At 40.5% G+C, this 17,970-nt stretch overlaps 1 protein-coding gene across 18 annotated transcripts in view; it reads right to left on the bottom strand.

The window, feature by feature from the left end:
- The window catches only part of ANKS1B (ankyrin repeat and sterile alpha motif domain containing 1B), a 1,150,138-nt gene that overhangs the window by 38,324 nt on the left and 1,093,844 nt on the right, over positions 1 to 17,970 (bottom strand). For 16 of the 18 annotated variants that reach the window (XM_082419292.1, XM_082419289.1, XM_082419300.1 and 13 more), the window contains 3 exons: positions 16,314 to 16,385; positions 1,565 to 1,576; positions 375 to 461 (listed from right to left, as the gene is read on the bottom strand). In XM_082419292.1, the coding sequence (XP_082275418.1) occupies positions 375 to 461; positions 1,565 to 1,576; positions 16,314 to 16,385 (171 nt within the window). The remainder of the gene's footprint in view (positions 1 to 374; positions 462 to 1,564; positions 1,577 to 16,313; positions 16,386 to 17,970) is intronic. The other 2 variants (XM_082419302.1, XM_082419305.1) reach the window with 1 other exon arrangement.

Below are 17,970 nucleotides of genomic sequence, written 5' to 3'. Positions count from 1 at the left end.
TCACCTGGTAACACTTCCTCTGATGGAGGAATGATGACACTGGTACATTTTCACACTAGACGTGATTTTTTTTCTGTTTTAATATTCTCTGGATCCAACGGGACATGCCAGATACCGAGTGGCCACAGTCTACTAAGGAAGGTACCATGGAAAAGTGAAAGCAAAATATGTGTAGGAATCCTAGATCAAGCCCCCAAATGCAATGTGCCCCTCTTTGTGTGTGTGTGTATACAGTTGTGTTTAGGGAGCATGAAGGTCAGGGGTGAGGAGTGATTAAAATGGGGGATGTTGGGTATGATGGGAAGCAAAGGATTTTAGATCATTTACTCAGGACTGTACCTGGTGTCTAAACCAAAGAGAGGTGTGGTACCCACCTTATTTGTTGCATCAATAAATTTGACTCCTTTATAAGAGACTGAAAGAATAATAGTAGGGACCTTCTTCATTTGCTCTGTAGACTTCTGAAATTAAAATTAGAAAGCTATTAGAGCAGTCTGTGTTCCATGGCAACTGTAGCACATAATTTTTTCTCTTGAAAGATAAAAATGAGCTCAAGTTAAAAACAATACACACACACACACATCAAACACACTCTAATTTAAATGTATGTCTCTCTTCTCCTGGGCTTAGCTATGGTTTGGGTTTATAAAGTATCTGTTTTGCACTTGAGGATCTAAAAAGAGCTTGTTCTGCTGCTTCATGTGGGTGAAGGAATACGCCCTTTCCCTGACACCAAGGGGAGAAACGAACAGCTCTGCCCCCTATGCAATTTCAAACGACTATTCTTTTGACTAGAGTTAAGCCATGTCAGATTAAACTCTAAGGATGAGCTTAGCTTTAACAGAATACATGCCACCTCTCCCCCATTTCTTCCTAGTCTCTCTCTTTCTTCAAGGCACGAGGCGTGCCTAAATACGTACTTAAAATAGGGATTTAAAATACATCATTGTGGGGACTTCCCCGGCGGTCCAGTGGTTAAGACTTTGCCTTCCAATGCACGGGGTGTGGGTCTGATCCCTGGTCGGGGAGCTAAGATCCCACATGCCTCGCGGCCCAAAAACCAAAACATAAAAACAGAAGCAATATTGTAGCAAATTCAATAAAGACTTTAAAAATGGTCCACACACATCAAAAAGATCTTTAAAAAAAAAACATCGTTGTGAATTTTTCTTGGACCTGGCCAAATCTATAAAAGCTGATAGTTTACAGCAGAATTGCTCATGGCCACATAGGATATAATACCACTCCATGACAACTGAGCCCTCTGGGGGCAGGCTGTATTTTGAGCCACAGCAAAACTGGACAGTCCAGGCAACCTACTTTACCATTTAGAGCTGCTGTGACCCCTTAGGCTAAGTTCTTATGACAGATGCTCACAACGGCTGAACGTGCTCACAGTTTGCAGCTTCTACGGTTTTATGCATCTGCAAAAAGTTTCTCTGTAATTTAGCATTTGCCTTTTCTGGTTACTTTCATCATTCATCACAGGTCACTCACAGTCTGTTTACTTCTCTTCCTGATGTGGATACTCCTAATAATCACTTTAACATCAAGAAGAACCTACCTGACAGTTAGCCTGATGGATTTTCCAGACAAGACAGGTGAGAACATAATAGGAGAGAAAATACATAAAAAGGTGAGAGGAAACCATTTCAGTAATTCACAGACAGCACAGACTCATTAAACAGTAGAGAATAGGCTCTACAGACAATATGTTGATGCAGTGAAACTGTTATTTTAGAGATTACTGCAGGCTTTTCCAGATTGTCTCTCCTCTGCTTTTACTGTTCTCTCATCGTTCCGCTCATTACATTGCACAGTCTTATTATGACTGACACGCAAGAAGCTTCTGCTTTGTGTTCCACAACCAGCTGTCTTATGTACATTAAGGAAACCGAGAAAAATATGAACTTTCTTGATTTCTTCATTTCTCTTACCCATTTTCCATTTTTAAACTCTGAAAATGGGACCAGAATGAAAGAAGGTTGGATAGTGTGAATGGAACTCATTGAACTCAATAATGATAATTATATTTCATCTTTCACTTGAGCCATGGAGAAGGTGCTTCACATTTTCCTGGCTGTTTTTGACACATCTTTTTGATAGCTACTATATCCGCGTCAAAGATAAAGAAAATGGATTACTGAGAGTATTACTATTTAATATTAATTGTTTCATACAGTATAGAAAAAAGCAGCTCCCTCAAAGTGCTTTTTAACTAGTTTTAAAATTACCCAGACCAGTTTTCTTTTGTGATTGCCAAAAAGAGATATTATGAAATTGGAATGTAAGGATAGATACTTGTAGCTTTTTTAATGCTTTATCCAACCAACTCTTAACAATGTGCAAGATAAAGTGAAGGCAAGGCTAGAGGAAATAACATGCAGCGTGCTGATTGTAAGGCAAGGCCGTGGGCTGAATCTGTAAAGAGAGAGGGGGCAGGAACAGGCAGTGGTTTGGTAGACTGAATGTGTGTGTGTGTGTGTGTGTGTGTGTGAAGAATTCTTTGCAGAGAGTAACAATGGGTTTCAACAAATCACCTCGCTCATCTCTTGCTGTGAATACATTCTCATGGACAGATCTATCTGTAACATGAAATAATATACACGTAACCTAAGGTTAAAATACCAACATTTCATGTAGTATCAAGAAAAACCCCCTAAAGAAAAGAGAAAAACCCATTTGTCATTCATTCAGCAATTGAGTGGTTATACTAGGTAGGTGGCCCATGTGCTGGAAAAATGCAGAGTCTTCTTCGGGGGATGTCACCCAGACCTCAGATTGTGTGCAGACTCCGGTCTGCTGAAAGTGGTCGTCTAGTGCTGTGTTGAGAAGGATTCTGAGCCTGTGTCTGGGCTCCGTGGTAAGGAGGGTTGGGAACGACGTCTGCCATGGGAGAGAGAGAGGAAGCAGCAGCACATGAAGTACACATCAGCATTCCTGGCTTGGCCTGATACAGAGAGCAGCTTCAACGCTAATGCTGACAAATGTGACAGAGACGTGAACAGAACCTTCCAGAGTGCCGAGCAGGAAGAGCCTCACTCTGCATGAGGGAGTGGGCAGGTCCTCGTCCATTCATTCAACCAACACCGGCTGCCTGCTAGGGGTGACTGACCTGGCTCTTAAAGGTTGGATAGGAATTTTCCATGTGGCAGAAGAGGACACAGAGGCTGTTTCAGCCGCACAATCAACACACACATAAACATCTGGAAACGAGAAATAACATAGTGGGTTTGGGTAACTGGTGGGAGATGAGGCTGGTACAATAGGTTTGGAAGACTGTGACTTACTCCACCAAGCTGGGATCCACTGGAAGCTTTTAAGTAGGGACCAGATCTCTGTTGCAGAAAGATGGTTCTGGTGCTTGGACGGCCTGGAACGGCTAGAGGCTGAATGCAGGGAGGCAGGAAGCTGTGATGTAAATTCAACGGAGAACCTAAGCACCTGAGTTGCAGTGGATACTCTGGAGAATGGAAGGGGAGCCACCACTCTGATGAGGAAGAATCAAGAGGATCTGCTGACTGATCCGGACAGAAGATGGGCGAGCGGGAGGATGCCGGGACAAAGAGGCCATCAGCCGAGATAAGGAACACTGGAGGGGAATGCGCTTTTGCATGAAACCCTCTTGAATGTGATTATCAGTTTGATAATCAGGTGGGGATGTCCAGCAGGAAACTGGAAATAAGAATCAGATCTGGAAATCCAACTACATTGCCGGGGTGGCTGAGGATATGGGAGCAGATAAAGTGGCTCAGAGAGTGAACTAGAGGAGGTCTAAGACTCACCCCTCAGGGGATGGTTAATACTTAAGAAACGGGAAAGAACAGTCGCTGAAGGAACCTGAAACCTGACAGCAGTATCACAAGTCAAGAAGATTCCTTAGAAGGTGGGAGCAGTGCCTGATGCCAGGAGGACTAAAAAGGCCTAAAAATCTGTGCCTAGCACAGCGGCTGGTACACAGAGGAGTGGCTGCTACTTTTACTGGGTGAAACCCCTGCTTTGGGCAAGTAGAAAAATTTGTTGCTGATTTTATCAAGAGCAGCTTCAGGACAATGGTGACAGCAGACACAGAAAAGAACACTGTGCGATGAATGCCAAGAGGGGGAGCAGAGAGCTAGAAAGACAGGCAGGTCAGGACACAGGCTCTGAGGCTGAAATGAGGGCATCCGCAGTGATTTCTGTCCTGATACAAAGATTTCACATCGTATGTCCAGCCAAGGTGAACAAAGAAGAAAAGATAAAGGATGGTCATTTCTTTCTCTTTCGTGGGTGGCAAGAATCCCTGCTTTCCTAACTGGAGGCCGCACTGGGGTCCCAACGATGCAGGCTGTGCACAGGCCTCTAGGAATGGCGGTACTGGGGGTGGCCACAGGTTCCAACCTGCAGCCCGAACTGTGCTTCTTTTTCCACTGAGTCAAGATAAGAAGAAGATGGATCTGGCAGCCACAGAGTCCAAAGGGGCTGTGGGAGGTCTTCAGGGTAATGCACCTCTGTTAGGGCGATTATATTTCTACAAGAGATACGGATCCAACCTCTTTCTGGACTCTAGAATCTAGAGGATTTTCTGATGGTGTACTTTACAGAGCTTTACAGAGGTCTATTCACACATAATTTTAATGAAAGATGAAAGCGCACAGAAAGAAGGTAAATATACTGAGTCTTCACTGGCTAACCAGGGAGGCAAGAAATCCAATAAGCGCTTCATTTTAGGAAGGCTTTTCAGATATCAAAATGCGAGCTCGGCGCTTCAGCCTGATCCCAGGCAGCTGAAGTCCCACCCTCCCCAGCTTCTCTTCAGTGTTGTAACCACCTTCTTCTTCTCCTGCCCAGGGACGAAGGCACGTAGTCTGGACACCACTGCTCACGTTACAAGCATCTGCTCTCAGGCTGCTTGGTTTCTATGACCTATCTTCATGCTTTGCTGCGTTTCTGGATGGTGAATACTTCCATATGTGTATGTTAAACATTGAAGCCTTACTTATTTGTATAAACAGAATTCTCTTCTTCAGGCCCATTTCCTCAGTAAAATGCTCAGGGCAAACTTTCTTTTGTGGTTCCCTTTTGTTTCTAGTTGCTTTTTACTCTGCCCCACTCTGTGGAATTTCTGAGGTTTTCTGGAGTCCTCAAATCCCCTCCCTTCAGTGCCAGCTTCACAGGAGAGACTAATTTGTAACAAGGCCCTCTGCAAACCTAATCAGCTACGGACGGGTAATGCCCCAAATTAACTTAACCTTTGCAGCATCTTGTTCTCCCACTGAAAGCTGAAAGAATACAGTGGTATTCCATTGTATTTTCTTCACAATTTCCTGAATTAAGATGATCATCCTTTTATTATGCTAAGAGAAACAGTATTTAGTTATATAGAGATGTTACATTTCTGAAACCTAAAATAAAATGCAACTTTTGAATCTTCAACTTAAAGCCAGTCCTTTATTTAGCACTTGGATTTATATTGTTTTTAAGCATCATACAGAACAGGGATCATAATTTTCTATCTGGAGGTGGACACCCGAAATATTGTTCTTAATTAGAAAAGTAACTGAACACTTTCAGAGCATTTTTTTTTTTTTCCAAGAGGGATTTTTGGATTCACCAAGGAATGAATCAACCTTGGCAAATCCAAAAATTCACCATCTTTTTTCTTTTCCTTTTAAATTACAAATTATGAACTGCTTGGAATATTTGTATCAAGTAAGAATTTGCCATTGAGCTTTTGTTCTAGCCTTACAGCACACCCTGAAAATATCAATAGTTTCTCATTTTCTAATGCAGAATCAACAGTATGAGAATATCCTTGTGAGACTGCAGGGACCTTTGCGTCTCAGAGCAGGACTTTCACAAGTGTGAATGAGAGCAAAGAGGTTTATAACGGGGAGTGGAAGCACTTCAGTTGTGAGCTGTAATGTTGGGCTTGAGTCCAGAGTGACATTTACGCCCTTCACAGGAATCAATAGTGCCCAGTAATCAGCACAGAGAGGAAAAGGAGTGAGGCAGTCCACGGGGAGAAGGTCACCGACCCTTCATTCTTACAATACCCCGATAATTGCCAGGGTATTTTAAGCACAGACTGGCACAGATTTCCCAATGGTCTACTGCCATCGAACTTAGAGCATATTTTAACCTACACACGGCTACCCTGAGAACGCTTTCTAGTTAGATATTCAGCACTGAGTCATAACTATTAATTTTGCCATATAATATTTTCCTTAGTTTCAACACTTAATTATTATATTCAGTTTCAGCAAGTAAATTAAAATAGGATCAAACAATTATGTTTGGTAGCCTCAAGTGACTTTCAAATGATTAAAAAAATACACCAAAAAAGCAATATTGTGGTGATTTTGTGTGCAGCAAAACCAGCTACGTTGCGGGGATTATTAAGAGAGAAAACACAGACGGCAAATCAGCCATTTAAAATGAACTCTTACCCTTTCACTTTCTGGGGAAAGCTCAGTTTCAAAGTCACTTTCTGGCCTCCTAGCTGACGGGACGCCTTTCCTTTTGCTCCCCCGCCTGCTCTGTGAGCCTCTGCCGTCCCTCGGCGTCCGCCGCTCTGGGGCGGGGCTGTCTGCTCCCCTTGTGCACCTGAGGACGGCCCACACCTTTCTCGATTTGTCTCGCTCTTAATGACTAGCCTATGGTCTCAGGTGAACCCTATGAAGTTACCATTTTTCAGGGTCAAAAATGGCTAAATATCAGCAATTTCATAGGGTTTGATCTAAAAGCCGCTGAAATCCATGATTGTTAAAGGAATGAGCAAATGAATTGATGTACAGTAACGAGGAAGAAGCCAGTTTTATAAAGAAGAACCATTGTCTCAGCCTCTCGACACATGGAGAACTCAGGAGACTTTTCAGAGAGCCGAGGTACTCAGAGCCAGGCATGGAGGGCTTTGAAGAACTTGGAGGAGAAACCATGGATGTGACTAGAGATGCACCAAGAGATTCCTATGGCGTGGCAAACGTGCCACAGATCTTGTGAAGTTCAGCTTCAAGGAGGGAAGCGTTCAGCTTCAAGGAGGGAAGGGTTAGCACTTCGTTTTGGCAACAGGAAACTGGCTCAAACTGCAAGCAGTGAGATGAGAAGGAAAGACTTCTTGAGAGGACAGAATGATTACTAGGGACAGCTGGGAAGTTTCTCCATCTGGTCTTTAATAATAGTTTCCCTCATCTGTCCCTAATGACTTAGGGGTAAGTCTCATTTGGCTGGAAAATGAGGGTAAATGACCTCTCAAGGGCTCTTCTGGTCACAAGGACTCTGACCCAAAGGCTGGGCGAATACAGAGCCTAAGTAAGGCCACGTGACAAGAACAGACAGTGGGCAAGCAGCAGCCATTCAAACTCCTCCTCCGGCATAAGACTCGGCTATTGTACCGCGGAGTAACTCACACACCCTGGCCGGGTCTGCGTGGCACAAAGCGATGCCCTCTATCTCTATTCCTCTGGCCCTGGCTGGTATCCAGGCGCTGTGGCAAAATGTTCTACCAGGATAGCCTATCTACACAGCAGCCTTACTGGAATGCCCAGTGGACCAAGGCAGTGGTTCTCAAACTTTCGAGAGCATTCAAATAACATGGAGTGCTTGGTAAATAACAGACTGTTGGGTGTCACCCCTAGAGTTTCTGATTCAGTAAGCGCTACAGACCGAATGTTTGCATCCCCCCAAAGTTCATTTGTTGAACCCTAACGCCCAATGTGATGGTATTAGGAGGTGGGGCCTTTGCGAGGTGCTTAGGTCATGAGGGTGGAGCCCTCATGGATGGGATTATGTGTTGATAAAAGAGGCCTGAAAGAGCTCACTTGCCCCCTCTGCTAGGAGGGCATGGTGAAAAGACGGCCATCTATGAACCAGGAAAAGTGCCCTCGCCAGATACCAAATCTGCCAGTGCCTTGATCTTGGACTTCCCAGCCTCCAGAACTACGAGAAATAAGTTTCTCCCAGTATACGGTATTTTTGTTCCAGCAGCACAAACAGACTGAGACGGTAAGTCTGCGGTAGGGCCTAAGATTCTGCATTTCTAACAAGTTCCCAGATGCTGCTGATGCTGCCAGTCTGGGGGCCACACTTTGAGAACTTCTGCTCTAAAGATGCAGTTGATCAATATGATTGAAAGTCGCTGTCAGAACTGTTCTCTGCTGCTGTACCTATAGACTCAGTTGTACTGCATCTTAACATTAATTCAGAGAGACATTAATTTATCAAAACACACTATGCTTCACTTGACAAGTGATTTCCAAAAATCCTTAGTTAGCAGTTAGCTGCAGCTCTTGGTCTTCAGAGCAATTAACAAGTATTATTTAATTCACCCTTGGTTCCTCGGGGACTGTGAAAGTATAAAACACTCTGCACATAAAATAAAGAGTTTGGGTCCTGAAGACAGGTTCTAGAGTTATGTCCAGAACAGATGCTGACCAGATAGAGCTGATAAGCCCAGAGGTCACGCTGGAGATGTACGTTTTCTCGTAAAAGTTCCCCAGTTCACCCTCAACTAGGAACACAGCCAAGATATTAAGCTATGCCCCTGAGAGGTGTGACAAGCAAACATCAATGCGTCTTCTTGGACTGCTTCTGGGAGTATAAATCGGAACAACGTTTTTGTAAGGCAGTTTGGCAATACTTACCCAGAGTTTCAAGACGTGTATACTCTTTGACCCAGTCATTCTACATTTAGTGGTTTATTCTAAAGACATAATCAGACCAGCTGCAAAAGACTTAGGTATAGGGATGTTACCCATAGTATTGGTTATAACTGGAAAAAATTGAAAATGACCTAATGACCAAAAAGGGGAACTGGTTAAATAAGTTTGTTTCAGTTATGGATTGGAATGTTGTTCAACCAGTGCAAATAATATTGGGGATGAATAGTTATTGGAATAAAAATGTTTCAAAATATATTGTACTTAAAAATAGATTATAAACAGGCTCAGAATATTTCCATTTTTTGTAGAGAAGTGATGCTTATAAATGCATAACTAATCAGTCTGGAGGATTATGTACAAACGAGGTGTTAACAGAGGGGTGTTTACCACTTCTGGGTGGTAAAACTACAGTTGTTTTTATTTCTCTTTTCTATATCCCTATTTGAAAGTTGAATAATAATGAATGTGTATTGCTTTTGTAAGAAGCAAATGTAAAGTTTAAAAAATTTAAGACTTTTTAAGTTAGAAAAGTCAACTGTAAACATGTGCAAAACACAGGGACTTTTTCAGTCTATCACATTTAAGTACTGCTTCAGAGTTGTGTGTGTGTGTGTGTGTGTGTGTGTGTGTGTGTGTGTGTGTGTGTGTGTGTGGTGTCATCCTGAATTTTTGAAGGGACCCAATGATAAGCTCCTTCCTCCAGGGCCTCCTCTACTCACTACAGTAAGAGCACAGGAGGGTATGTTTGGATTCCTGTCTTAGCTCCACCCTTTTCAAACTATGTGGCTAGGTATTTTAACCTCCCTTAGTCTTAGTTACTTCATCTGTAAAATGGGTATGTTTATATAGCATCTCCTTTGTGGAGTTGCTGTGAGATGACATAATTCAGTGCCTAGTATGTAGTGAACATCAATAGATTTGGGCTATTACTGTTATTCTGAGGATTAATGCTTTTGCTTAGCTTTTCAAAGCACAGCACCCCACTGGCAAAGGAGGGCAGAAGTAAAATCAAAATCTGTCAGCGTAACTGAATAATCTCTACGGAACATGCTCGGACTGCAGTGAAATGGTGGTTGCAACAGTGAATGTTCAGCAGAACAATATATCTGAACCAAAAACAACTGACTCACTATGTTTAGAAAGAGAGCTTCAGACAAGTGGAAATTAAAGACAGAAGAGGCGGATGACATCTTTCAGTGATGTGGAGCAGTGAGGGTGTCACATGGGACAAAAGCCAGTAACGAGAGTAATAAAAACAAAAATAAAAAGTAAAGAGAACTGGGGTATGAAGATGATATGGGATAAGGTGATTGGGACCGTTTGGTGTTCCACTGGGAAGACTCCTAGGAAAATACAATACTCACGAAGCAAAAAGTACACACGAGCAAAGCACAGTGACAGGGGTTAGAAGGGCAGCTGTTTCGTTGTGTGTATTGCTATCTTAATACACACACAGACACACACACCACATTCAAGGGCTTAGACCTGTATTTAGCTTACAGGCTTAGACCTGTATTTATTTTGTGCAGTACTTTTGAGAGAGTGAAAGATAAAACTTGATTCTTCCCTGAAACTTGGGCAACAGAAACTTTTAAAAAACAGTTGTTTATAGGTTTTTTTCCCAGCCTGGTTCCTAAGAAGTAGTCCCTGAAATTATTTCTGAAAATGACAATTCCTCATAGAAGGGATTTGTATGAGGACAGAAGGACTAAACATGACTTCAGTTTGAGCCTCTCCTAAGGAAAGAGGCCTCTTAATTTAACATTTCCACCTGATTCTAAAATCTACCTTTCTTCAAGCTTTCCAATCCATTCTCTGCCATTAATTTCTTTCCTTGCAAGCACAGAAAAAAGATGCTCTTCACACTTCAACCAAGGCACAGATGATTATTTGGAAATCTATATTAAAATTCAACTTCAGAATTGCTTCCAGATTAAAAGTTTAAATATCATATAAAGTTAAAGGGAACAGACTCAACAAGAAGTCCGAACCATGGTGAAACTGTCTAAGCCCTTTGGGAAATAGAGGTCCCCAAACGGAAGTACACTGGAAGATTTGCTTATTCCTGACTTAAACATAATTTTAAAATATTTCCTTTCTTACATCAGAAAGGCCGATTTCTACCTTATTATAGTTGAGAACAGATATTTCTTTTTCTTTTGTTTTTTTTTTTTTTAGGGAAATGTCCTTGAACGCAAACACCTGTGACACCTGTGAACATTTCTAACCGTCAACTATGGGATTAGGGAAGGTCAGATTTCAGAGTATTAAATTGAATAGAATGGCCTACCTCTTACAGTAGCAGATGTTTCCTTATGGTATATTTAATGAGGGAAGTGAGAGAGTGCTATATATTAGTGATAAGTATTCCCTGGGGCAAAACTCAGGGTTAGGGGATGGGGTATGAGTAAGTCTAGGGAGGTAAAATGGAATAGTAGGACCTCCTGTTGCCAGAACAAATCCCTCATTTCACCAAACATTGTACCTCTTGGAATCTTGAAGTGGGAGCTAATCATGCCAAAGAGAACTGAAAGGCCCAAGCAATCTATTTATTGCTTTGTAAAGTTCAGTCCTGTGGACACATTAGTTAAAAGAAGCAACTCCCAATAGAATTAGGAACAAATTACCTCCCCTAAATATGAAATGCAAGATTACATATAACATCGTATCTACAGTGTTCCTTCATTATTTTCTCGCTTTTGGCAATGGCCTTTAAAAATTGGAAAGAAGAGTGCAGGGGTCCCTAAGTTTCTGAATACTCTCATACTGTATACATAGAAAACCAGGGTAAGGACCCCATCAGAGGTGTGGAAAAACAAATGAAATAATCCAAAGCAAATCTATCCATCAATTTACTTGTTTTTCCAACGTTTGGAGGAAGAGGTCATGTGTTTTAAGATTTTACTGAGCTAGACCTTTCACAGGCATTACTTTATGGAACCATCACAGCTACTTCCTAAGGTAGCTATTATACAGCAGACCCTGGGGATACAGCACGCACGGTTCCTGCCTTCTAAGGGGCGCAGGGCAGGCGTAACCAGATGTCACACAGTGTGATGTGAGGTGTGACAGAGGGAAGGTTCCATGTTCTGTGGGGAATATGTTAGGGTAGCATCGTATTCAGGACCGCAGAGCTAGGATTCCTCTCAGGAATTCTTTTAGAAGGGAAGACTCTGCTCTGAGCACAAATCTAGCTGGAAAACCCAACCAGGAACATAAAGGCAGCACTAAATGAATGTGTTCAGATTAAACGGGTATCTTTTACAACTCCTCACATATTACTAATATGTTTTAAATTTTAAATTTTAAATAGACATGTCTGTAAAGCTGTCATGGGAAAGGAAATAAGCAGCCCAGTTGTACCACTAAGGTGCAAAATAATTCATAGAAATTATTCTTCCTAAAAGTATGCCTCAGTATCAAGACATGGATAGTCTCGTAGGCTTTTATTAAAAACAAAACAAAACAAAACAAAACTCTAAAAGATAAGGCACAAACTGCAATTTTACTTAAAAAATGATCAGGGTTTCTTGCAAGTTTCTATTGATTCTTTTTCACTAAACACAATTCAGAAGATAATTCTTCCGGGGACGGGGGGAATCTTACAATGAAAACCTGCATAAAAGTGTTTACAGCAGCTCTATTCATAACTGCCAAAACTTGGAAACAACCAGGATGGCCTCCAATAGGTGAATGGATAAACAAACTGTGGTACATCCATACAATGGAATATTACTCAGTGATAAAAAGAAGTGAGCTACAAAAGACACAGAGGAACCTTAAATGCATTCTGCTAAGTGAAAGAAGCCAGTCAGAAAAGGCTACCTACTGTATGATTCCAACTACATGACATTCTGGAAAAGACAAAACTGTGGATATAATAAAAAGGTCAGTGGTTGTCAGGCGTTATGGTAGCAGCAGAGAGAAGAGGTGAGTAGGTGGAGCTCAGGGGATTTTTAGGTTGTGAAACTATTCTGTACGGTATCATAATGGTGGACACATGACATTATGCACTTGTCAAAACCCAAAACACTGTATAACACAAAGAATGAACGTTAATGTAAACCATGGACCTTAGTTAATAATAATATATCAATACTGGTTCATAACTGTGACAAATGTACCGCACTAATGCAAGATGTTAGTAATAGGGGAGACTGTGAGGGTGGTGGTGATGGAGGGACCTTTCTGTGCTTTATGCCCAATTTTCTTGTGAACCCAAAACTTCTCTAAAAGTTAAGTCTATTAATTAAAAAATCTTAAGACAGTTTGAAGAGGAAAGAGACTGGTTAACCTGAATAAACAAAGAGAGAAGTGATTCCATATTGTAGAATGATATGAATTACTATCATCTCACACATGTTAGTTAATTATGGTGTATTTTTAATTGAAATAATAGGTGTATAATAGAACACCAGGAGAGTAGTGTAGAATTATCTTTATTTCAGAACTGATGGGACCTTAGAGATGAATAAACAGGTTTATATAAACTCAGAAAATAACCAATCATGACTACCTGAGAAGGGAAAACTGTGTTTGGCTTCTGCTGGGGCAAACTGAACGTGTTAAAGTAAGTGTTATGGAAAAAAATATTTATAGTTGCTAAGGATGCAAAAAAAATCTCCTGAAATTTTTATTTATGTTAGTACATTGGAATGTAGCCCAAATTACTACATATGTCTGTACCTAAATGGTTTAATTTAGTTGGTACTAATCTTACACACTCTTTGAGGGTTCCTAAAGTTATTTCTTTATCAACATAAATGATCCACCTTTTCAGCTATTTTAAAACTCAGGACAATAAACGTTCCACTGGCACATGTGAGAGGTGGTACAGCCTGGGCATTTGAGTGTGGGTGGTGGAGTTAGACTGCCTGGGTTCAAATCCTGGTTCCACTACTCACTGGCTGGGTGACCTTGGGCAAGTTACTTAACCTTCCTTGGCCTTTGTTTCCCCATATGGAAAGTGGGGACACTAGCAATACTTATCTCATGATTAAATGAATTAATGTACATTTCACTTGTGCAGGGCCTGGCCCACAGCTCTCAAGTGTTAACTGTTATTAATCCCAATAAACTGATTTTAGGAGACCATGCCTGATGGCAACATGAAGACACCTCTATGGTGATACTTCTGCTACTCCTAGAATTACTGTTAACCTGTTGGCCTCCTCCACTGAATTGTACTCAGTGACAGCAGGAGCCAAATTGTAGTCATCTTTGTTAACAAAACACATTTAAGGAAACAGTTCTCAGAAGAAGGAACTACACTGATTTACTTCTTACCGAGAAAGAAATTTTAATTTCAGCTAAAATTCATACTGTTGAATTGAAAACTTTTTTTTTTTCAATTGAATTGAAAGAGGAAACCAGGTAAAGTTTTAGTGCACCATACTTTGGCCCAGTGACATTACGGTATATCAATTTTAAGATCATCTGTGCCCTTAAGTATTTCCCGTGGGGAGACTGGATTACACTGGGACTTTTGGCTGAAATGCAACCATGTTGAAAAGAGAGAAAACAGCAACTGGAGGTTCAAACTGAACATTAACTGCAAGTTGAGATCCACACCATTTTTAGTTGGTGAGGGCTCTAATTCACAATTCAATAGTTCCAGATAACAGATCAAATCTACGCTTCTGGTTTTGAAAGGCTCTGGTGAATCCAGTGAGTGCAACTTCAGCTACTGTATCAGAGACTGATGTTTATTTAATCAAGATGGGAAATAAGGGTTTATGATATCCTAAGAAGCAATAAAGTTATTATCTTCATGTAAACTACCCAAAATAAATACCAAGGGCAGCAAACTGGAAAAACACCCCAAAGAACAGAAGACTGGCTTCTAAATAGATGGCCTTTTCATTTTAAGCAATAGACAAGTATTTAACTAAATTATTCTCCACTGAGACTATTAAAATGGTTTTGCTACTGCTATCCAAATGGAATTTCAGACCCACTTAATTTCAAAAAATTGAAATTCAAATCACAGATTTGGTGTATTTTAAATGGTGCTGTGTGCTCTATGAGCTATTTGTGCTCATTACCACATCGAAGCGGCTGGACTCAGATGTATTACGTCAGAGATGCCAAATTAATTTCTTAGACATCTTCATAAATAGCTCTAAAATTATTATGAGGCTTGATGATTGAAAACCTTTCCCATTTCTTATTGTTCACTGGTGACATAATTTAGATCAGATGGATATTTACTATACAAGATTCCCAGAATTATAAAACCAGGAAGAACCCTAATGGGCATCCAGTCCAATGTCCTTACTTTCTAAGAAAATGAGGCCCAGAACAAGCAGGTGAATGTAGTAGTTAAAAGCTTGGGCTCTGGAGTCAGACAGACCCAGTCCCAGATTGGCAAGTTATTTACTGCCGGACCTTGAGAAAGTTATTTAAGCTCTCTAAGCCTCAGCTTCTCCATCTGCAAAATGGGATCAACAATTGTACTAATCTTTATAGCTTTGTAGTAAAGACTGGATGAGCTGAACACTCAAAGTATTCAGCACAGAAGATTGGCACACTGTAACTACTCAGTAAATGCTACCAGTTATTATTATTATGACTAAAAACTGACTCCTAAGGCAAGTAAGCAGCAACAGAACTGGAACTTGAGTTCCTGCATGCGTCACAGTGTTTTTCATCTAAACACAGTACCTGGGATAAAGATTCACTGGTCCTGACAATTTAAGTATAACTACATCAAATAGAAGGATAACTGTTTCAGTTTTTGTGCTACTGAAATGATCAAAATATTAAAATGACGATTACATACTGAGGTGTCAAATTCATGAAGATTCACATGTATTTAGCTTTTCGTGAGCAATGGACATTACATGTTTACCTTTGTAACTGTTAAATTATATGCTTTTAAGTGTTTCCCACCAAAAGCTGCTCATATAAAATAAATGACAAAAGTTAGGGTTCACTTGCTAATGATCTTAAATTTGACCCTGATTAGTTGCTATACGGACTATGTCCGATATTCTTAATTTGTATCATCAGTCAGATATCACCATATCCTCTACACATCTGCTATGGAGGAAGAAGAATAAGGACACATGAAAGAAAACGGTCACATGGATCTGTAGTGTGAGTGAGAATCGGTTTGGCTAATACAGACTCGTCAGAACCCAGCAGCCACCAATCACAGACATTTGGAATTGCCATTTCTGTCAACATTGTGTCCTTATATGATTCAGCTCAGAGTTGAATGTTTTTCTTACATTAAAAAATGAATAATTAAGAAGACTCATAAGGAATATTAGCTTTTTATAATACGCTCTCAATATTCTGCATTTGTTAATTTTTAGTTAGTTGGCAGTCTTTTCAATAAATATTCTCAGACTGTCAAGTGGGTGCTTAAAATATTTTCTTGTAGTAAACTAAAGGTCATTTTTCTCCTAATCTGGAGAATGATCAATGTATATAAAATTACTTTAAATCTTTAAAAATAGGAGTAACTGAATTAGACATCAGCTCAAACTACAGTGACATAAGCTCAAATATAAAAACATGAACAAAACCCAAACACCTTTTTATATAACACCAATGTGATTCAGCAGACCAACAGATGAAGAAAATAGTAATCTGAAAAGTGGCAATTTATATCCACAGCCAGTACTTAGTATTTCAGTGACTAGAAATAAAATTGTTTGGCAAACTTACCCGCATTTTTGCACAAGCATCTTGGGTTGATTCTGTCCCCCTGAGCTCTTTTATCAGCATAGAACCTAAATACTGAAATACAAAAAAATTCAACGATTTATGAAAAACAGAATATAAATATGAGTAGCAATTTAAAAGCAGACTGTAGAAGTACTACTGGCCAGGTTTCCTGGCTGTAGGCTGCTGCATAACTTTTAAAAACTAACAGTAACTAATCCTAACAAATAAATGCACATGTAGAGAGAATGCAGCAGAATTAAGCACAGTTCTGAAAGCTGCAAATTGCTCTTTATAATAAAACTGTAGCAGTTTCTAAAGACGCCATCTTTCAGATCATATTTAACTGCAAAACGGGGGCATCTAAAAATGTTTTCCCTTTTTTTTTTTGAGGCAGCTATGTCTGCAAAAATAAATCACGTCACTATCTATGTAATTACAGGGTTGTATGAGACAGCTGAGAAGCTAAGCAACATGCACCCCCGTTTGGATTTAGTTGGCTGCATAGGTAATTAACGTTAGGCTGTTCTTAGGCAGAGATGCAGTTTTGGACCTTTTTCATTCACAGCTGTGTGCCCTGTGGTTGATCCACTTGAGAACAGGCTGGGAGCCTGCGGGGAGGGGAATGTCATTCACAGTTGTTCCACAGCCCAGAGAGCTGAGTCTTTGGTGCAAACTGACACTGGAGGGGCTGAATGGGGCAGGAGAAGGATGAGAATGTCTCCTCCCAGGAATGACCAACCACTTTGCTGTTAGGTGATCGGCTCCAATACGGCCTTGGTACAAATCGTCACGCATGCTTCAAATTCTGGCTGGGGGGGCAAATAGTTTTTAGCAAAATGTCTATTTTGCCTTTCTATCAGTTGACTCCCCTTCAACCTTTTGAAGCTTCAACAGGGTTCTTTCCATTTATCATTTTTCTCTAATTCCCTTAAAAAAATAGAAAGAGCTCTATATGTCTTTTTTAAAAGAGTGCATTAAAATAATTATTTTCCTGACATGACTGAGGAGACCCTGGCACTCTGCAAAAACTCGGTTGGGAATCAGTCCTACCGACCTGCGAGGTCCCTGACTTGAAGAGGTTGTGCAAGGGCACAATAGCAGAGGGTTTGGTCAAAGCCTTCCAAGAAAGGCATGCTCAGAAAGGCTCAGGGATTTGGCATTTGAGCCTTGGAGGAGGGAGGCATTTCAATCCCACAGTTTTGGGAAGACCGCTATTGAAATGAGTCCAATGCTTCAAGATATAAAGAGGTGCAGATAGCACAAAATGAAAAAAAAGCCTAAACTGCTGTGAGATAATCAGAACATCCACATCTTCATCAAATTAAGGAAAATGATCGTGGTGAAATCCTTATCTTTTAAGGTAACAGGAAACTTTGTCCTAATTGAAACATTTATTTTTAAGAGAGTTTCAATGCTCTGTCCTGGGTTCAGCCACTTTCCCTGCTGTAGTCATGACAACCACCTGTCCCCAAACCAATGGTATCTTTTGAACATTTACCTGTTCATATCATTCACAATTCTCAGCTAAGCCTGATTCCCTCTCCTATTTCAAAAAAAAAAAAAAAAAAAGCCCAGTACTGTAATATAATCCAAATGATGACAATGAAAAGAATCTGGTATTTATATAGAGCAGTAGACTCAATGTTTTGAGATTTGT

Source organism: Balaenoptera physalus (assembly GCF_965194825.1).
Source record: "Balaenoptera physalus genome assembly, chromosome: 13".
Taxonomy (NCBI): domain Eukaryota; kingdom Metazoa; phylum Chordata; class Mammalia; order Artiodactyla; family Balaenopteridae; genus Balaenoptera; species Balaenoptera physalus.
This window is presented reverse-complemented; position numbering and strand designations above follow the sequence as displayed.